The sequence below is a fragment of the Uloborus diversus genome, chromosome 6, assembly GCF_026930045.1.
Source record: "Uloborus diversus isolate 005 chromosome 6, Udiv.v.3.1, whole genome shotgun sequence".
Taxonomy (NCBI): domain Eukaryota; kingdom Metazoa; phylum Arthropoda; class Arachnida; order Araneae; family Uloboridae; genus Uloborus; species Uloborus diversus.
The window spans coordinates 100,999,319-101,022,408 of NC_072736.1; the positions used below are offsets into that span (position 1 = coordinate 100,999,319).

General features: G+C 32.5%; 1 protein-coding gene across 1 annotated transcript; it reads right to left on the bottom strand.

Annotated features, from left to right (window-relative positions):
- Window positions 1–1,190: 1,190 nt before the first annotated feature.
- Window positions 1,191–20,755, bottom strand: LOC129224088 (solute carrier family 35 member F6-like; the record flags this gene model as incomplete). Its single annotated transcript, XM_054858492.1, is given in 6 exon segments — window positions 1,191–1,349; window positions 4,090–4,200; window positions 6,401–6,574; window positions 8,517–8,739; window positions 10,915–10,984; window positions 20,372–20,755. Coding segments are annotated over 6 exon segments (814 nt in total), but the record flags the coding sequence as incomplete, so codon positions are not given.
- Between the last annotated feature and the right edge of the window lie 2,335 nt (window positions 20,756–23,090).

Sequence of the window (23,090 nt, forward strand, 5' to 3'; positions counted from 1 at the left end):
TCAACTTGTGACAAGAGAAGCACATTTTATCAGCTAAGAGACCAACAATATTGTTATCTACAGTAAAATAGTTTTTAATAATTTATTTGTGTAATTTATACTTTCATACTTTCAAAACGGTTTCGACGTCCCATTTTTGACAGTCCACAATTTGTACCTCGACTGGGATCACCCCCCCCCCCTCCCTGCAGTTGCTGAAGGTTGATTTATATTTCCAAATCAAGTTTACAACAAAATTAAATTTTACATTTTCTTTTATTTCCTTAATAACATAGTGTAATAAACAGTATAATTTTTTTTAAATATAATCTTATAATGTATGCAGAAAGATTGCAGATGAAGAGCAGCCTTTTGGAATTTTCGAACATTGCTGTAATGGGGCAGAACTCTTTAAAACATCTAACTATTGAAATACACCGCCAGCTCAGTCGATTCCAGCCGAGGAATGCAGTTTTGTGCTTATTAGCACTAACTATTGGTTTTTTACGTTACTTATTATTTCAGAAATAGTAGACGGTACAAAACGTAAAGTAAAAAGGTGAACTTTTTTTCTATACTTCATTTAAAATTACAAATATATTGATATGGTCAGCACAATGGCACTATGTTAAACTAACAGATGTTAAAATGGGCACTTTTCAGGAGAGCCAAAGCAATAATTTTTTTCCACCCGTTTAGTTGTTTTCAATGTTTTAATTCTTATACATAACTAAGTGTAAAACTATTGTTTTAAATAGTTACTACCAGTAAGTAGCCCTTTTTGAGTACTACGGCAAACCATCGAATTTGAAAAATGGGATTTGCTATTTTTCTCATTCGTTAGTTTATCATGGTGCGGACAATATATTCCATTTTAAGGGTTTATCCATTAATGATGTCACATCTTTTTTCACAATTTTTGACACCATTTATCACAAAGTGTAATACTTCACCTTACTTCTCTGTCGCATATCACACTATTTTTCATTAACATATTCTTATAAAGGTGTGATATCACTTTGTTTCCCCCTTGTTACACTCACAATTTCATAAACCCCCCTCACCCTCAAAGCATGACTTCATTATGGACAGCCCCTAATGTAAAATGAGTAAATGAAATGTATGGAAAATAGATAATTTTTAAAAAAACATCAGTTGAAATTAGTTTTAAGAATGAACTTGAATTCAAATTTCTATTCATAACTTTATACCTGCAACAGCCGTGGAGACTTGCCAGCTATTGCGCATCTGAATGAGACCATCTATAGCATCTTCCATACTTCCATGAGGATTATCGAAAATGCTATGACCAACTTTAATGTAATACATAGGTATGAGAAGAATTGTCAATATTGTAAACCCAAAAAAACCTGAAATAAAAAATTCCTTTTGTTAGTGGCATGAAGAAGTTTAATGAAAATTTCTCTGATGAAAATAATATATATGGTGCACATAACTTCCGTAACTGTAATTTTTGATAAGTCGCAATAAAATGTGTTGAAAAAAAAACAAATACTGCAAATTATTTTTTATTTATTTATTTATTAACAACTCAAACATATAAGCAGAAGTTTTATGTTTTTGAGTTAAAAATATTAGTTTTGGATGAGTTATCGAATTATGTTCTAAACTCAAAGTTTTCAAAAAAGAGAAAAAGAGCCTTTTTACAACCACTGAACTTGCAATAATTGTGCTTGATATATTCAACCAATCCAATCAGTACAAAAATTAAAAAGTAAATGACATTTGTAAAGACAATAATGCTTTAGCTTTCTTTTTTTTTTTTTTTTTTATTAAGATAGCAACTGTTAAGTCACAATAAAATGAGCTGAAAAAAAAAACATCTTGCAAATCTTACGTTTTTTTTTTTTTTTTAAATTACTCAAACTTATATAAGTTGAAGTTTGATATTTTGAGGTGAAAATCCAATGTTTTAAATGAGGTATAAAGTTATGGTCTAAAAACACTAAAGTTTTCAAAAATCAAAAGAAAGAATATTGAAGTTACAATAATTATGCTTGATGTATTGTATCAAATGCGCTAAAAAAATTACAAAGCAAATGTCGTTTTAGAGCTGAAAATGCTTGACTTTTTATTTATTTTTTTTTAAATAGGACTTGGATTTTTTTTTAGGAAAAAAAAAGAAAAAGCTCCCTCCCCCCCCCCCTCTTTCCCAACAAAAAGCAATAGATAACATATTACTTCAGCCTTATAACTGATAAAATTGTAGTTCAGATAAGCTTGACTTTTTAAGTTATTTACCAATTTATATTTTCTAAATACTGTCGACCCCACTTAATCGAATATCATCGGTTCCAAGAAACAATATTCGATTAAGCGGGGAAATTTTATTTACCTTTCTAAATTGACAAGATTTGTCTTAAAACGTAATAATAATAAATCAATAGCAAAAAAAGGAAATAATAAATATTATTGCTAAAAAGTTTTTGAAATAAGCTAAATAAACAACAAAATAGTTTAATAATTAGTATATATATTATAAGTACATATGAAAACTATAAAAAGTAACTTACAACTTGTGGTTTGAAATCTTTGTTTTCTCACCTTTTTTCAATACATTATTTTTTGAAAAATTCCATAACAGGATATTTGCTTGGGGCTCAAGGTTTTTTGGGAAGAGTTTTTTGATTTCCTTTCTCCCCTCGTAATCCGTATCTTACATTTAACATTTATCAGTTTTTCATCTTCTAAAATGTGTATATTTATTTGTGTTATTCAATTCAATTATCGACAAGAATTTTTTTTTTTTTTTTACTGACGAAGACAAAAGAAATTTGATAGAATAGTGGAAACGTTTTGATGGATTATGAATGTTGATTTTCTCACCCATTATCGGGGATAAATATTTTTTTTTAATATTTTAACGTCAACTGTTCTTATTTATTTTTTTTTCTAATTCATTTAAAATTTTTCTCAGCAAAAATATTTGCGAAAGCTGATTAATATTCGATTATCCGGGTAAATTATTCGATTAAGTGGGGATCTTTAACATTGCATCTATGGGGTAATATTCAGTTCCGGGAGGTTTTATTCCAATAAGTGGGGTATTCATTTATCCGTTACCCGATTAAGCGGGACTGACAGTATGTGATGTAAAAAAAATTCAAAGATATCATTAACAACTTGATAAGCTTCATCCGAGGGTGGTTTTCTATGGACTTTCCAATAATACCAAATTTGAAACAATATTATTATTCCTTCACATAGAAAGCACAATTTTATGCGGGTTTTTTTTTTTTTTTTTTTTTTTTTTTTTTTTTTTTTTTTTTTTTTTTTGGCTCAAAAATTAAAATTTGAGCAGTTTGGATTGAAAAAACTTTAAAACCCTCTCCAAACGCCAAAGTATTTGTAGTCAAATTCGGTGAAGATTAAACGTACACTGTATTTGTATAAGGATTATACACATGTACACACAAACACAATCTCTGCTTTATTTATTTAGATTACTGATATCAAATCCATTACTATTTTAATGATATTATTTGTTAAATTATTCTATTATTATTTCTACAAGATCAAAGAAAAGCTGACATCGGTCAGATCAATGAATAATGGTTTCACTAAAAATCACATATAATGTCAGCATAAATTATTTTTAGCAACATATTATTTGTTACTTAAACATGTACACAACATTTAATGACCAGGTGAGCCAGAAAATGAAGGAGTGTTATTAATTTAATACTCCTTGATTTTAAACTTCAGTTATGAGAAAAACTATCTGTACTTACACTGCAGTTTCCATGTGAAGAAAGAGCATAAAAGGCACCTTGAGTGAATACCCCCCCCCCCCCCAAAATACAAAGAATCATCAAAAATGCCCATACATAAACAAAATTGAATAATATTTCATGTGTACATCTACTTCAAACATCATAACAAATGCTAGCAATTAAAATACTGACAGAAATATTTCTCATGAATTTTTCTTACTCAGAAACAATTTAAACATTATAGAATAGTTTGTATTACAAAGGTACAGAGGTAACCTGCAAATTTTATGTATTTGTTGGTATTTTCATTTTTTAAACAGCACCATAATACTTGTAAGTTTCCTTTAAACTAAAGTTCAAGTAAGTAAATCATTACCTTCCCAACCAACACCTTGCAAAGGTGGTACGTTGTATTTGGAAACAAACTTTTCTTCTACAACCATTTGTGTAGCACCAATGATTTGAGCCATTATAATGAGCAAATCACCTAAAAATAAATAAACTTGAATCACTATTTACAAAATAAAGTCATCTTTTACATACACAAAATCAAGGGCAAGATCTAGCTAGTAGAAAAAGCAGGGGGAAATCCTAAACTACCCTCCTCGGTTTATGAAAATTGGCTTAATATAGGAGAAGCAGAATGCAAAAAACATTTTAAACAAACATTCTCCCGCGATTGCACTCGAACTTCTGTTTCATAAGATGGTAGATGACTTTTGATCATCTTCAGACACAGGTTTGTGAAAAATCGATCTCTTTCGATACAATTCCACAATTTCATGCAAGATTATCAAGACTTAGGTCACATATAAATAATTCTAAAGGCGGATATTCATATTGTGACAACATCTAGCTTTTATCTCCTCATCATGCAGTCCCAAATAAAATTGCAAATAAATGCTGTCTGATCATGGATTGTATGGAAAGGAAAACATCCGGTTTACAGACAGAATGGACGCATCTATTAATTAGTTTTCAGGGGGATATCGGCTTTTGCAGATGTATGTTTGCCTCTAAATTAAGCAGATTCTCATTTGAATGAGCAGAATGCATCAAATTTAAACTTTTCCCCTCATTCAGATAGATTTGTCTTAACTAGACATTTGCCAATTTCATACAATCCGTGGTTAAACAGTACCTTGTATTTTTTTATGTTTGAGCACAATCATTCAGCAGTTTTGACTTAATGACAATTTGGTGATGGGATCAGTTAAAGAAAGACCTTACTATATTATTAGTATCTTTTTGAATGTATAAAGTGAAATGACAGCAGATATTTTTAAAAAATGTATGCAAGCTATCCTGCAGGATGCAGATTTACAGAGAGTAATCTAGCGTAATTTACCCTCTGAGCCAAGTCAAGATTTTCAATTGGCAAGAATTGAATACATCACTGCATCAGCACAGCACCTTATAGTAAGAGGTTTACAACAATTGCAGCAGTAGAAGAAGCAGATCAGTGTTCACTGGCCTTCAAAGCAAGAATCATGAACTTCACTTCTACATCCTTGATTAGATGTTTGAAACTGATTCAGTCTCTAAAACTATTGACTTGTAACAATAGTAACAATTGATGCAGATGTTATCAACAGGATTGATTAGAAATGTAAGGGCATCTAACAGCGCAGAGCTCTAGAACTCAATTTATCCAGATTTATGTTTTTCAAAAATTGTTATAAGCATAGACAGTGGATGAAACTGTAAAAACCTTAAGTAAAGTACGGAATCCAGCATCAGATGTGCTTTCCTTCAAAGTCAATGACTCATCTGTTGAAAGAGCTTTGACCAAATGATCAATTAACAATTGGCAGGACATTTGATTCTCTAGGATGGTTGTCAACCATCATAATTAAGTCCAAAGTTATGATACAAAGTCTGGAAATATTAACTGCAATGTTCTCTTAGCTATTGCACATGAATCAGAAGAACCTGCAAAAAATATGATATTCGAAAAAGACATTGAAATTCTAAGGTTCTTGACAGCTGATGTTAATAATCTGTGTCGGCTTAGTCTTCAATGATGCTTCAGAAAGAACATAAACTGCTGATATTGCTTTCTGTTCCATCATATAGGATGGAAAAAATAATGCAAAACTTATAATACCTAAAACAATAGCAGAATGGAAAAAAATAGGTAAAAATAGAAAATAAACAGAGTAATTCAATTACACCTTGGTTGTGATAACAAGGTTCAGATTGTAATGATCAAAACCATGAGATACATTACATTACACTCCAGGGTCCCCCATGCCTACCACAGATGCGGTTTACCAGTTGGGTAAGGACCCTGGAGAAAGTTCAGCCTCAGTTCAAGTTACAGGAATTGTTACAGGGGAAAAAAAAAGTTACAGCAAAACATAAGATAGCACATTTAAAAGAAATTTCACAAAATTGCATCAATTACCAATTTAAAAAAAAACACCAAAAAAAAGTATTCCAATGTGAGCGAGATGTTAAAACTGAAAATCAGCTTTGCTCACCACAAGAGCTCGACTATACAATATATAATTTTGTCTTCAGTGAGTATGTGAATATTGCATAATAATGAAGTTGCTCAAACGCAGTGCTGCTCTTTTTATCTATACACAAAATCAAGAACAATTTTTAGAGATTTCTATTTTCTAAAGGATGATTTATACTTTTATAGAGAAATTATATTAAAAGAAAAATATGAAACAAAGTACCCGTTATAATACTGTTAGGACTGTAGTCATTGGTTTTGCTTGGATAAATAACATCAGAAAGGCCAACGCATAACAAGCCTAGGATCACAACAAATATACCCGACCATTCCAATTTCTTCAGCTGTCTGTCGAGAAAAGCTACTGACAAAAGTCCAGTGAACACAATAATAGCCCCTAAAAAGAATTTGAAGTTTTTTTTAAGTACTAAAGAAACCATTTAAACACACTCAATCAAAAATAAAATGTAACCTTAAGAAGATATTTCTCATCAGTGTTAGGACAAAACTTACTCCATGTAAAAGTTTTTTAGTGCTCAAAAAAAAAAAAAAAAATCACTATTTACTCTTTTCTGCCATATGTTCCAAAATTTACTATCCCTCTTTGGGAGATGTTAAAATTTCAAGAAATTTTTTGGGAAGAAAAAAAAACTTTTTTTTTTCTGGGTTTTTTTCTGGAAAAAATGATTTTTTATTTCTTAAGTTGCATTTTTGAAGAAAACATAAAAGCATTAAACATTTAAAAAGATAGGGAATACACAATTTTTTTTTAAACTGAAACATAAATAAAACTTTTACTATTAAAAAAAAACTGGCCAGTTACTTTGTTCAAGACACCAAAAATATCCAAATCATTCAAACAATAATGCAATCACCTTTTGAACTAAATTGGCTTTTTTTTCTTTTGCAACTTGTGAAATTTTGAACAAAGAGTTGCTTTTTTATAAGTATGTGCATATATGTACACACATTAAATGAAAATAGATTTCTAAAAAAAATTTCAACATGTCTACAAATTGATGTTATTGGTATACTAATTCTGTCCTGTGTCTGCACTTAGTTTTAGAGAAAAAAGTAGTAAACAATACTCCAGTGTCTTATTATCTTTAACATAATTGAACAAATTAAACAAAAAAAAAGTGTTGGAATGTAAATATTATAAATTTCTGAACATATATATTTGTTCTACAAGTTTCGAAATTCAATTTTAAATGTTAAATGGAAATAAATCACTTCAGCAGAAAACTTTTCCTTTTGCCCATACCTATCTCTAATTCTTCTATTAATAAAATTAAGGAACCTTGCTCATCACCAAAAAAGAGAACTTTAATGAAGAATGAATGAAATCAAGAATTTTAATGAAATAGATTTGAGATAGTTCACTATTCCTTTTCGGTATTTCATTTCACTAGTATCTTATAAGAAAAAAAGAATACACATTTTGGTAGTACAGTGTTTCAAACAGCTTTGATTCAATAAAGCCGATTACATAAAACAAAAATGAGTGACCATTTTTGTTTATTTGTTTTGTTGTTTATTTGTTTTGTTAATTCATCTATATTAAAAAAATAATATAGATCTCTACAAAAAAAAAATTAAGAGAACCTTATTTAATTTTTTGGCCAAAACAAGACAAAGTATCATTAAAAGTATGCCGGTCACTCATTTTTTTTTTTTTTTTTCTGTTATTATTTAAAGAAAGTTCACTTTTTTTCAATGTCATAAAATTATTTTTAGTCCTCTGAATTCACACCGTAATGCTCAAATAATAACACTATTGGTGATAAAACCTAGAGCACAGATGTCCCATTGACACCCATTTCTCTCTATCTCACTGGTTTTGTTGGACTTTTCCCAAGAAAACTAACTAAAAGTGTGCATTATAACCCCTCCCCCCCCCTTATTTTTTTCACTATTTATAAAAACAGAAAAAATACTGAAAAAGGACAAAAAAAAAAAGACATTACAGACGCACCCCTTGTTTGTGGGAAATGGTTAGTCATATATGCTTCATTCATTTCAGCATCGTGCATGATTCAAATATCCCACAGCTTTTTAGTGTTAAAACTGGTTTTCGAGGATTCGATTCACATTAAAGAAGCTGACTCAACTAACCACTGATCCAATTCCGGCGATCACTGTATTTGTATTAATATGACAAACCAAAATTGGTGAATGTGCAAAATGTTTCCTAAATATTTGGTTTTTTGCTGATGTATTTGCTCTGCCATTGTTGACATTCATTGGCGAGTGTCAATGGACAAATAGCTTCCGATAAAAATTTTCTTCAAATCAACAAGTAATTTTTCTACAAAAATATAAAAAATGCATATAGTTACCTCTTAACATTTGGAAACTAGAAGCATATGTGAGATTCAAACCAACATACATAAGAGATGTTGCAGTCATATCACACAGTGCAGGTGCAAGAAATATCACAGGATTAAACTTTGAAGCACCAATTTCAGTATATTCATTATGGAGAGCTTTTCTTTTTGACCAACATACCATTAACTTAAAAACCAATAAGCATGATAACTCTCCTAAGAACATTCCACTTGCCTGTAAAATATTTAAATAATACTGTAGCCAGTTTCAAAAATTTAACAACAGCAATTCAACAGTCTAATGTTTGCATTAGAGATGCACCGAACACCATATTTTGCCAATTAACGAATACTGAATATTCGGTTAAAATTCCAACTGAATATTCGGCCGAATACCCAATATTTGGTTAAGTTTTTAAACTTCAACTTATTTTTCATGTATGCCAATATAAAATAGAAAATGTGCATCTATTTTGAGTCTTTTGAGAAATGTAAATACACAACCACTTTACATCCAAAATTTATCTACATCAAAAATCTATATTCAGTGCATCCCTAATTTAAATAATTTTACATGAAACTTCACTTTTAAAATTCATAATACATGAATATTTGTTATCCAAACACTTTCCAGGAATATTGTAGGCATAATTTTTTACTTTTCATTCAAGGGTCCCCCATACCTACCACTATTTGAGGTTTATCCAGTTGAATGGGATGAGATCCCTGAAGACAGCTCTGATTTTTTTATCCAGACCAGAAGCCGAGCAATCCGTTTTATATGGAGGATTTTGCGACCACAAGCATATTTAACCCCCTTGGGGTTAGATAGTCCCAGAGTTGCATGTTAATGGACGAGATATCTCGTCAAGAACTGCAAGGGGGTTGATGTACCCCAGTCACCATTAATAATAAAGACGGTGGATCTTTGACCGGCTAGGATCAAACCCGTGACCCTCCGGTCACAAGTCCGATGCCTTACCGATCAAGTCACCACAGCCCTTTGTAGATATAACTAGGAGATAGCATTGAGAAAAACTTCCCATACATAAACATAGTTTTTATTACGTAGCTTAAATATTTAAATTTTGACAGCTCATTTTTCAGGTCAAATTAAGTAGAATGCCTGCAAAAGTGGAACTATAAACTTGTTCAATTAATAATAATTATTTTTTTAAACACATTATTTTTTGCTTTGGAATATTTATTCAAGCTTTGTTTTTATATGCAGGGAAAAAAATATTTTCTCTTTATTGTAAATAAAAGATTTCAAAGAAATTCTGGAAGGAAGTCTGTGGCGAACCTGTGTCCAGAAGACACCATAGCATTTACAGCCTTGAAATTTTGTACAAAATTACTTCGAGCCCTGGCGATTTGCACCTACGGGTTTTGTTTTTTTTAAATTCAAATTAGTTTTTTTGTAATTAATTTTTTAAGCTCAAATTTTGCGTACATTGCCTATTAAAGGGGTGAAAAATTACTTGCACATATTAATATTATATATCGTTGGAAAGGGTAGAATTTTCCACATTCTACGCAATTTGTTTCAGCGCTCTAACTTAAATACTGTGGGAGTTATTTGCGTTTTCAGCTCGAACCTTTTTAGGCTTAGCTTAAATTTAGGCACTACTTTCTTCATTAAATCTATCAGTAGAAGGCGAAGGAATTGTCCCACAGTTTTCCTTTTGACACCACTGGAAAGAGCGGTTTTTTTACTTCAGATCTAACTATAGTCGAAAAACTAAGCTTCTATCTCCAAAGGAAAAAAGTTACAAGCCGTTAAAAATCAAGTTGGAAAAATCTCATCTTCATTAAAATTGTTGATGTTTTATTTGGCATTGCCATTGTTATGTCTTTTCGATTCATATGTTTCTTCTTTCTTATTCATAAATTTTAAGGGTTTCGATTTTAACGGAAATCTTTGGCTGAACTCAATTCAATCCCCGAGCTAAAGAGCAAAATATATTACTAGAGACCACGAATATGAAAGCAACTTTTCAAACGTACACAACTGCAGTTTTGCAATGCAGCCCTTATCGCTCTGCAAGTTGGTACAAATTATTTTGAAACCTGGGAAGGGGTGCTTTTTGATCCAAAGGGAGCTCATAATGCGTTTTTAACCTGTCTCTTTCTAATTGACGATTTAAATCTTTGTGAATCAAATAAGATTGTGAAGCAATCTTCGGGGGTCGGTGAGCATCAGCGAGCAGGGGGCAGAGCCTTCTAGTAATAAGAAAAATTTGAGTAAGACAAAATTAAGGACCTATAAGTAAATGAAAAGTTTATAAAATATACGAGGAGGTACAAGATTTTATAATAAAAAAAGATTTTATAATAAACCTTGTTTCTGTTATTATTATCTACACAACATATTTATTCAAATTTTAATCAAATAGAAAGAAGAAATTACCTGTAGGAAAGGATGATTAAATGGCTTCCATTCTCCAACGCTATTAGTAGAAGATAACATATCAGCCCATCTAGAAATGATAGAGGAAAATTACAAGAAAATACTTAGCTAAACTTTAAACTTGCATAACATATCTTTTCTTATAGAGTCAGTTCTGAGTAACAATTGTCAATTTTAGATTTTAAAAAATCACATAAACAGGATTATTGGAACAATGAGAACATGTTTAGCAAACAAGAAAACACAAAATAAAGTATTTAATTCTTGACATTAAAACTGCTTTTGGTCTACTCACTACCAGAAGCACCCCAAACTTAAGTATTTGGGAAGGAGAAATTTTCGATTTACCCAATAAAACTCAACGTTTTACTATCATAAAATACAAACATGCAGATGACATTTGATGAGAACAGACACTAGGCATCAATTAAAAATTTCAATATAGCAATTCAAATTTGACAAACAGTTGACAACACTAAATAAGAAACTTATCGGAAGGTCACAGTGACCTCTCATAGCCTCAAATTGAGGCGCCCCTGTTTGTGATTAGGGTGGCCAGGGACCATTGACCCAAATTCAGGAGTTTCTAAAGAAATAGAACTTCTCAAGACAAACATTATTACTTCAACAAACCTATAAAACATCATATTCAAATGCATTCGAGAATAATATTTGATAATTTACCATATTAATAGATTAATTTATTACAGTATCAACACATTGATATATGTTACAAAGGCTGCACAGCACCTACATGAGAGAATCTGCCGTAGATGACCCTCTTTGGCAAATAAGTCACAAAAAAAGACACTCAAAATAATATATCAAAACATTTTTTTTATCTTTAAAACAACAAAAATTGCATTAGAGGTACCATTTTGTTGTATTTACTGATCATAGATGGTAGCAGTACAAAAAAAGGCTTCTAGCGCTGTCTAAATTTCTTGATCAAATCACCCCAATTTTTGAATTCAAAAAAGGGAATTTTTGTAAGATTTTTAAATTTTGATTTGTGTTAAAACAGCTGACTATTTCCCCCTGAGGCCTTAAATAATATTTAAAAGATTAAAATTCATTTTTGAATACAAGAACACTATGTTTTCCTGTCCTAGATGAGTGATGGGAACAAATGGGGACACCCACTGTGAAAAATAAAATGTTTAAAAAAAATTTTTTGACTGAGTTAAGTCTGTCTAGATCAACGATTTTCAAACACTGGTTTTCAAAAACGTAGTCTTAGACAATTTTTTAATGTTACAAAAAAGAGGGCTCTCCCTTGGAATTTTTTCAGAATTCTTGTCTTGAAAATGTAATTGTAGCACACCTCTTATCATTTTAACAATAGGGAACAGAGCTTTAAACGTGAAATTTTTCGAATTTCCAAAAACTCAATTTTAGACAATCGTAGATGATATATCAGATAGGGTTCTCTCCTGAAAAGTTTTTAAAATTGAAATCCAAAAAAAGCTATTATCTGACACCTGACATCTCTGATGACGTTAAGGTTACGGGTGGGGTTCAGTAACTTTTATAAGTCAGAAGTTCCAAAAATTCATAAAAGGTTAAGTATCTGAAATTAATTATCCCCTCTGTAGCGATGTGTGTAATACAATGACTCGAGGCGGATACAAACCAGACATGTTTATTAAGCTACGGACGATCACATACTACGCGGGCGGTAACCGCCGACTGTGTGTAGAGACACAACTGGCACATGCGCAATAGGCACAAGTGTGACGTATGCGACATCTTCCCCTGTAAAAATAAAAAAGCACAGAACATACAATATTACAAGAAACAATTAAAGAGAGTTTATAAGTCCAGTCTATTAGGTGGCCTGACAATGCGGCCCGATTTGGTTTGGACAAGTTTGGGAGAAAGTTCGGAGAGTTTTGTTGGTGAGGTGTGTCTTAGAGCTGGTGAAGTTACTGGAGGTGGAGGCGATGAATGGACTTCTGCAGGTGACTTGTCGAACTTAAAGTCAACAAAACTTTTATGGGAAACAGGAAGGTCTGCTAATGTTGGGGCTACTTGAATAGTGTTTCGCCGGAATACTTGCTCTCCACTTTTAATGATAGCGGATCTTGGATTAACCATTTTTTCTACCTTTCCTCCGATCCATCTTTTATGATCTTTTTGCACTCTGACGTGATCACCAGGACTGATTGTATAAGCGGGATCTTTTGTATGTCGATTAGCGAATTCTGTCTTTTTCATCCGTGCTGCTTCCAGTAATGCAGACGCATTTTCAACAACTTTTGGCATTAGAGCTTCTTTAGTAGTGGGCAGAAGTGATCTGGTTTTTCTGCTCATTAAGCGTTGATTGGTGGACATGAGATTGTTTTCTCTTGGGGTGTTACGGATATTTAACAGAGCTAAAGCTATGTCTGTGTTATTTTTATAACATTTTTGAAGAACAGTTTTTGCTGCTTGAACAGCTCTTTCTGCTAAGCCATTCGATTGAGCATGATATGGACTGGAGGTTTCTCTTTTTATATCCCAGTCTTTTAGAAATGCTTTGAAAGGTCTGGAAGAAAATTGGGGTCCATTATCTGATTCCAAGACTTCGGGAATTCCGTGTACAGAAAACCACCTTTTTAACACTTTTATGCAGTCGTAAGAAGTAGAACTTTTCAATTTTTGAAAGTCGTAGAACCCGGAATAACTATCTGCGATAACAATATATATTTTTTTATTAAACTCGAAAAGATCTGAACCAACCCTTTGAAATGGGTATTCAGGTATAGGCTTCATCAAAACTGGTTCTTTTTGTTTGTTTGGTTGATGTGACTGACAAATCGTACACTTTTTAATCATTTCTTCAATGTCATGGCACATCATGTACCAATAAAAAGATTCTCTTGCTCTTCGAAGCGAGCTTTGGATACCCATGTGCCCCTGATGAAGTTGATTTAGCAATTTATTCTGCAAAGATTTTGGTACAACTATTCTTTCACCTTTGAAAATTAGTTCATCATAAATTGATAGTTCCTCTCTAAAGTTCCAGTACTTTTGCAACTCTGGTGGCACCCTAGCTTTTTCATCGGGCCACCCAAATTCGATAATTTTTTTAAGTTCATTTAATTCAAAGTCATTTTCTGTCTCAGTTTTAAAATCTGTTAATGCCTTTTCAGACATAGGCATTACGATATGTACTACGTAAGTATCATTATCATCATTATCATCTTTAGTTTCTAGACAATCTCGACTCAATACGTCTGCAACAGGAATGGATTTACCCTCTTTGTAAATTATTTTAGGGTTATATTGTAAGATATCGTAGAAAATTCTTTGAAGCCGTGGTGGGCCCTGATTAATTGTTTTTTTTCCAATAATTTCTAACGGTTTGTGATCAGTTTCAATTGTTACTTCTTTCCCATAAATGTACTGGTGGAATTTTTCGCACCCAAATAAAATGGCTAACGCCTCTTTTTCAATTTGGGGGTAATTTCTTTGAGTTTTTGTCAAAGATTTAGTGGCATAAGCGATTGGTTTACTATTTTGACTTAACACTGCACCGAGTGCTGATAAACTCGCATCAACGGTTACAGTAACCGGGTCATTAACATTATAATAACCTAATACAGGTGCAGACGATACTAGTTTTTTTATTTTAATGAATGCATCATTTTGTTCTTTAGCCCATTCCCACACAATGTCTTTCTCTAAAAGTTTTCTTAATGGTTCGGTAACATGCGAAAAATTTGGAAGAAATTTCCCCAGATAATTTGCCATCCCGAGAAATCTACGCAATTCTTTAATACCAGTGGGTGTTTTGATGTTTTCAATAGCTTTAACTTTATCGGGGTCCGGAGCAATACCATTTTCATTAAGAACATGTCCTAAGAATTTAACTTCGTTAGAAAACAAAATACATTTTTCTTTATTTAAACGTAACCCTGCCAAATAAAGTTTTTTCATAACTTTTTCTACTATGCCATTCAATTGTTTTTCATTTTCAGCGTATAACAAAATATCATCCATAGAACATTCGACATTCTCAAAATCTTTCAATAATTCTGACATTTTCTGCTGATAAATTTCAGGTGCAGAAACTAACCCAAATGGAATTCTTTTGTAAGCGTACCTTCCCCAGGGGGTATTAACTGTTAGGTATTTTGAAGTTTTATCAGTGACTCGTATTTGCCAAAAACCTCGTTTACAATCTAATAATGCAAAACATTTTGCTCCTTTAATTTTTACAGCAATTTCCTCAACAGTTCTTAACGGAAAATGACGTCTTTTTACATGCTTATTTAATTTGGAAGGATCAATACACACTCTTAATTTACCATTTTTTCTAACAATTACTAATGGACTTACACACAAACTAGGTTCAGTTATTGGTTCAATTACACCCAATTCTATCATTCGATCAATTTCTTGTTTTACACTGTTTTCAATGGCATAAGGAATTTTTCTAGGCGGGCATACATCAAATTGAGCTTTTTCATCAACATCAATATCATATTCAAAGTCTTTTAAACAACCTAGCCCCTCATAAATTTTTGTTTTCCAATTTACTGGAACCATTTCGTTCTCAGCAGACAGCACTCTTTTTATTAAGCCTAGTTTTACACAAGTGTTACCACCAATAACAGGTTTTACATTACCATTAGCTACAATAAATTTTAAATTAACACTTTTGTTCTTAATTTTACAAGTAACATTAATTTCACCTTTAACGTTCATTTCATGATTACTAAACGAAATCAATTTTTTTACTTTTGTTTTGACAATCGGGACTTCCAGTTCTTTAGCTAATTCATAGCTAACAACGTTACACTGAGCCCCCGTATCTAACTTAAATTTAACAGATTTATTAGAAAAATGAACAATTTCATGCCAATCATTATCAATAGAATTTATATTGAAATTTACTTGCACACTGTCTAAGTATACTTTAGACTCACTACCAGAATAACATTTATCACTCTCATTATTGTTGTTCTCAAAATTATTCAAAACATGAATATTCTTAGATTTACAAACTTTAGAGAAGTGACCTACCTTATTACATTTTCTACAGCGCTTGTTAAATGCCGGACACGATTTAACTCCGTGTTTTGTACCACAACGCTGGCAGTCGAACTCTTGATTTTTGTAAAATCCACTCCTGTTGTTTCTGTATGAGCCGGATTTCTTGATTTTTTCGAAGTTTTGTTTCGATTTAATACGATCAACTTCTAATTTCGGATCGTTCTTTAATTCTTTTAGCTGTTTTGACGCTTGTTCCGAAATACGACAAATTTGTATAGCTTTCGTTAATGTTAGATCTTCCTCTGCTAATAATTTTTCTCGCACGTTGTCATTAATGATACCGAAAACAATCTTATCTCGCAAGAGACCGTCAGTCAGTTCGTTAAAGTTGCAGCCTTGAATTCTTTTTTTAGCTTCGGTGACGAATTCATCGAACGTTTCGCTTTCGCTTTGCTTCAATTTAAAGAAATTCCATCTTGTGAAGGATTCATTTTTCTTCGGAGCGAAATAATCTTCGAAGTTCTGCAAAATAACATCTATATTTTTGGAATCTTCATCACTTAATTTGAAAGTATTAAATATACTTATCGCTTCATGACCTATTGTTGTCATAAGCACCGCCGCTTGAACTTCTGCTGGTTTTGCTTTCAGATTAGAAGCTACGGAATACCATTGAAACTGTTGCTTGAAGTCATTCCAAACATCTGCCATATTATCTTGGCGAATTTTGAGCGACATCGGTGGTTTTAAACCACTCATTCCTGCCTCTTGCTGTGTCATTTTTTTATTTTAATTATTACTTCTGACACCATGTAGCGATGTGTGTAATACAATGACTCGAGGCGGATACAAACCAGACATGTTTATTAAGCTACGGACGATCACATACTACGCGGGCGGTAACCGCCGACTGTGTGTAGAGACACAACTGGCACATGCGCAATAGGCACAAGTGTGACGTATGCGACACCCTCCTTGAATATTTTATGAATCCAACCCTTGACCTGTGCTACAAACAGACAGGGTAGGAGAAATCTAGTGGCAAATTTAAAAAGGAGATGGATGCCCATTAAAAAAGTAAACAGAAATACCCCTCCCCTCCCCCTACACTTATGCTTTCCTACTTAAATTGGATTAATAAAATTTCATGTATTTTTTAATTCTTTTAAGTAAAATACCACAAACCAATTAAGCTTATTTGCAACAATTATCATTCATTCTCTAATTTGCATATAATAACATTTTCCAAAACACTGACTAATTGGAAAAAAATTTTAAGTATTCAAACTCTCCAAATTTGAATTGAAATTTAAGACTAAAACATTAAGCAAGAAACAATAAAAATGAAATGTTGATGTTGGTTTAGCAATGGAAATCAATGTAAGTTAGGAATGTGTAGTAACAAACCTGTATAGTTTTTTCTGTCTGTTTTAAGAAGATATGAATTTTGATCTAGTTCCTTTAAGTTTTGGAAGCAATATTTCTTTTTTTCTAACACTTATGCAAAGAGAACATTATTGTGACGGTGCAAATGCTAGTTTTGTTAACCAATGAGCAGTATTTCACATATGTAAATATCTAAATCCATAATCATCTTCAGTGGTAACTACAGTAGTCTAAACTTGATACAGTTGGCTCTGTGTTTAATGACTTTCAAGGGACACAAAAAATCGTCCTTAAGTAGAAAACGCCCTTAATAGAATGTTTTTAACACTACATTGGACCATCTGGGACCATAAAAAGCCGTTGTTAAATAGAGAACGTCGTTAAATAGAGAGCCAACTGTACAATGATCATTTCAGGATACAATGATTTTAATAAAAATTGATTCATAGCAATACACAAATCGTGAAATTAGATAAAAGTACTTATTCAAGCCACACATACTGAGTCTCAAAATAAAATCAGGGTCAGCTCTAGTAGTAGGTGATATTGACAAGTGCACTCCCCCCCCCCATTGAATAATATTAATAATTAAATAATAATAATATATTAATAAAATAAAAATTCTAGTTAAGTGCTTAAAATTAAAGTGAGTTTCTAGTTAAATTACAAACTGGGTTTTGCATATCCAAGCACTGTTACACACTTTAAATTATCATTATTATTTTAGCATTGAATCACTGAAGCTTATAGCGCTAAAACAGATATTCATACTTTTTTTAAATAATGTAAAAAATGTTTCAACTTTGAAATTTGCCACCCCTTCAAATCTGCCGCCCTAGGCGGCCGCCTAGGTTGCCTACCCCAAGAGCTGGCCCTAAAATGAAAACACACACAGCCATATTTATTCACTGTAGGTATTAAAATATAAAATTCAGTGTCATATCCAGAGGGGAATTCAAAGAGAGATTTGAGGATATAACAATACCTCATAAAGCAATCGGTTGAACACACAAAGGAATAGGAAGAAATAAACCAGGAAGAAAAGAGAAAATCAAGACTCCGTAATTTTGATAAAAACAAGCGATTGAAAACACAAACGTTGATCACATTAAGCGAAGAATACTGTACTATATAGCAAAAGGGATGATGATTTTGTCCACACTATAAGTTCAGAAGCAGCAATAAAAAACAGGGGCGTGCACAGGGGGAGGAGAAGGGACCACCCAGGCCCGTGTCCAGATTTTCAAAAAGGGAGGGGTTTTAAAGCTTCTAAATCTTTACTAGAGCAACGTGGGGGGGGGGAAGGGGATTTCAATCCTTCACAGACTTCAGGTTTTTTACTTAAAATGCCGATCCAACAATGGCATTTCGATATCTGAAGGACTGCTATGAACCCTCCCTGCCCTCCAAGGATAATTCTGACTGCAAAACTATACCTTCACTTTACAGCTTCTTTTTAATCGAACCTTGTTTGTTTCTTGAAAAAAAAAACTATATGTTTTTTTTTTTAATTAATTTTGTTTACTATGCGGCATTGTGTGAAAAACTGTACACACAGATTATTTCATAATGCAGCATGTATATCAGGTTTTATGTTCTGAAATAATGCTTGATAAACGAAGCAATAAAGAACTTATTGCAGATGCAAATTACACTGAAATATTCTTCAACAATAGTTTTTCCAGAATATTATTCCAGTTGGTAAAGCTCTAAAAGTCGTAAATTGAAGAAAAACTTCAGAGAAAAAGTTTTTTTTCTTCATTTTTTTTAAGAAAACTAAAATTTCAAATTGAAATTAATTAAAGTCAAATATACATTTCCTTCACTTGGTTTACTACTTTAGCCCCAACGGGAGGGGTTTAACCCCTAAAACCCTCCCCTTGAACACAGCCCTGGGACCACCTGTTGGCCCGGGCCTGAGGAGCAAGAAGAGTAAGGTTTGTGATTTTTTTTATTTGAATCAGATTTTTTTTAATTTTTATTAAATCTTCAAAAATTTGTGGATATTAATTACTTTACATTTATTAACATAATATATTTCATACTACAATGAAAAAGTAAATTATTTAGCTATCTTCATTTCATGGCAGTAGCTATTTTTTAATAATAGTTTAAGTAGACCAGTTTTGAAGACCACAAATGCATGATTAAAATTAAATTTAATGTTTACCCCCCCCCCCCCAGCTACAACCACCAATCCTTCAACTATATAATTCTAGGAAACAGTAGTAGTACCATTATTTCCTAGAATTATAATATTCATGCTTTTTAGGAAAAAAGATTCTTAAAATTTGGCGCTTTTCTATGTTTATCAGCTTAGAGTCAACAAAAGTTCTGAAATTGATTCAATTGTTCAATTGGGATGAAGAAGGCAAAAAAAAAAAAAAACTTTAAAGCAATCTGAACTAACGAATCCATTCTTTCTTTGACTAATACATAGGGGTGTATGAGAAAATCTGCAAATTTTTGTTTTGATCTGAACAACTAATTTTGGAGTAAAAGCAATATATTGAATGAGTTTGAAAATCTGTTATTACACAGAGAGAGAGAGGGATTTATGTTGCTTTATCAGTTGCAGTAAAGTTTGTAAAATGCATTGTTAAATTTAGAGCCATATTCTAAAAATGCAAAATTAATTTATAAAATAAAATCAACTGATTTTAATCAATGATTTTGTTTAAAAAATCACTTGCTAAAAAATCTTAAATCAATGAAAAAAAATGACTTTATTTAAATCATGATTTTAATCACGATTTAAATCAAGCTGATTTAAATCAATGAACCCTGCTGAAGAGGGTTCAAAATTCTTAATATAAGGGGTGAAACAGGGACCTAGAAGTAAACAATATGGAGGGGGGCCATAAAAGTTGTTTGTGAGGAGCCCCAAAATTTCTGTGCACGCCACTGTTTAACAAACAGCATTTTAGCTAATAAGTAGATTAAATGTATTCAAAACGAATTAGAAAGAATTTAATAATGAATGAGAAAATAACAGCATAACACCAATCATATTATAATGGTACCAGTTAAAATACTATTTAGTTTGTCTGTTTGTTTGTTTTTTATAAAAAGAGAACAGGAAAAAACTCACTTAGTAGCCAATGTATTAATGGAACCTGTGATCACCATCAAAAGTGCTAATAATTTTTGGTATTTAGTCCAAGCCATTTGAAATTGTTAACAGTTTTAAATTTCTCACACAATTAAACTATATCTGCGGATGATCAGAATAGGAGTTTCGAGCCTCCATAAAATAAAATGCACACCCCTTTCAACAATCCATGGAAGAGAACACTTTTTTTTCGCTGAATCTGATTCAAAAACAGCACCAATAATTCATCTGACAGCTTGCTTCGGAAGTCAAATAATCACTAGGAATATTTTGAAACTCTAATCATAATATCATTTCGTAATCTCTTGCTTTTTGTTTCTTTATCTTCACAGGGGGGTGAGTTGTTGAGACGCACGAGTTTACTTTTTGAGGTTTACTGTAACCAACGTTTCTTCACTGCGCCTAAATTTCGCCAAATGACACTTGGTCTGCCAATCATATTCAGTTTTCGCCAAACGTAGGATTTTGTGAGAGCTGTTAGCAATTTGCAAGATATATGTTTGATTTGTTTGTATTTTTAAAGACATTCGGAAATGGGACTGGTTTTCGGGGCGCGCGCTTCACGACCCCCTCTTGTAAGGAGCCCCCAAATTCGTATGAAAAAAAAATACAACAAGCTTAGAACAAATATCTCACCTTGTAAACAATTTTCATCATATGCTCATCAACATCAATTGAATTTTATTATTTCTGCAGTTTGAAGTTTACTTAAATAATAGTAAATTTCTATTACTTCGGGGCCGCCGAGAACCAAATCGGGGCCCCTTGTCAGTTTGGTTGCTGGACCCTCATAAAACTTATAAAAATAAAAAAATACTCAGATTCGAGAAAAGCCCCCCACCCCCGATCATGGGAACGCGCCCTTAGTTTCCAAGACTGACATACGCGATCTCTCCTCGGCCCTGACTATATTTCATTTCTCAAAATAGCTTTAAGTTTTTTACAATTTTCTGAGCTATAAAAAATAAAATTTTGATATTATGATTTAAATGCTCATTTTTAAAACTTGCTACTCGCTTCGCACAAAGAGCCGCCAAGTAGCTTAGTATCCCTAGGGCCACAAAAGTCTTCCCCCTCTCTCTTTCTTGTTTAAAATTCATATGTTTTTCAAACATTAAAGTTTGCCTTCATCTAATTTATTGTGTCATAAGTATTGTAAAAGAAAATTATTATTATTATTTATTAATATCAAACGTGAAAAAAAAATATTGAAAAAAATCCATATAACTGCCTAAAAAAAAAATTTATTCTCTCTGAACTGCTATGCTTTAAATTACTCTTGCTTGCTTAGTAGTTCAAAATGAAAATGAAATATTTGCACTTCAATTTCGTCTATGCCAATCAAACACTAAATCAATGAACTAGTGCTTCACTCCCTTCTCGTTTCGCTCGTCAATCCCCCTCCTCGTTTTGCTACCTGTGGTTACTAAATAATGCAGCTTGCGGCGGTTGTCAATTGATGATGTTAATGCTTTTCAGTGTGTCAGGACATCCTCAGGACTGGATTTAATTAATTGCACTACTCATTAATTACACCATTGACGGCTGCCATGTCATTATATACCCCCTAAACTTTTGTGCCTCAGCTATTTCAAAGTGACTTAGTTGTACTTTAAAGTACTGTGGTTGGGAGAAAGGACAGGTAGGACACCGTCTCTGCAGGGGCTGGTTTTGTTTGTGAAAAGTATGCAAATTTAATGTAAATTGGTTTCACACCATATCTTTTCTTTTGGCCAGTCCCCCCAAACCATCAAGATGAATTCTACAAATATTTTTTCCTAATAACTGCACTGCTTGTATTAATGTTTATGTTCATGTCATTCATTTATTTTTAACAAAATGGCTTTATCCTTTTATCTTTTGTTATTATTTTATTACTTTTATTTTCAATTTCTTTGTGCTGCAGAATACCAGCAAATAGTTATTTTTGCACTGAAAAACTTGTAATAGTTGATTGCACAGATAATAAGCTAGTAAGCCTGACCTCTAGTTCAATAAAATAGTTCCCTGCCTCAAAAAAAAAAAAAAAAAAAAAAAAAAAAGAAAATTAATTTGAATTCCGAAATTTTGAATTCAAATTATGTTTTTCGCAATCACGAACTGAGACAGGACCCTACTCGATGGAGTTATTGTTTCTAGAAACGGCTCCTGCCCCCCCCCCCCCCCAAGTCTGCCTCTCCTCTTGGGCGGTTACTTGTACATAGTTGTGTGTGTGCGTAGACCTGTGCGTATGCACGTAGGTGTGTGAAGTCGTGTATGAGTGTGTGAATGTGCGTGTGTGTAGGACATGGACACCTCCAACCAGGAGAAGCGGATAGCTCAAAAACCGGAGCAGCCGCGCCGCGGCGCGCCGCCAGCAGAGGACGGTGGGTGGTGGTGCTGCAAAGGCTTCTGGTCCAAGTTGAAAAAGGCACGGACACCAAAAACGGCCAAATGAGAACAATAAGCAATCGTGATTGCTCAAAAAAAAATCATTTCAAAAAAAAAAAAAATCAGTTCATGAACATAAACATTAATAGAAGCCTCTTACTTCTTGAAGTCAAAAACTAAATAAGTTGAACAGAATAAGTACACGTGGATTTCAATGAATTATCAACGTATTTAAGGCTTCATTCCAAAAATATTCTTCAAAAATAAAAGCTTACGAAAACAAAAGTGTGTCTGATTACCATATTTATCAAGTTTTTCGCAACAAAAT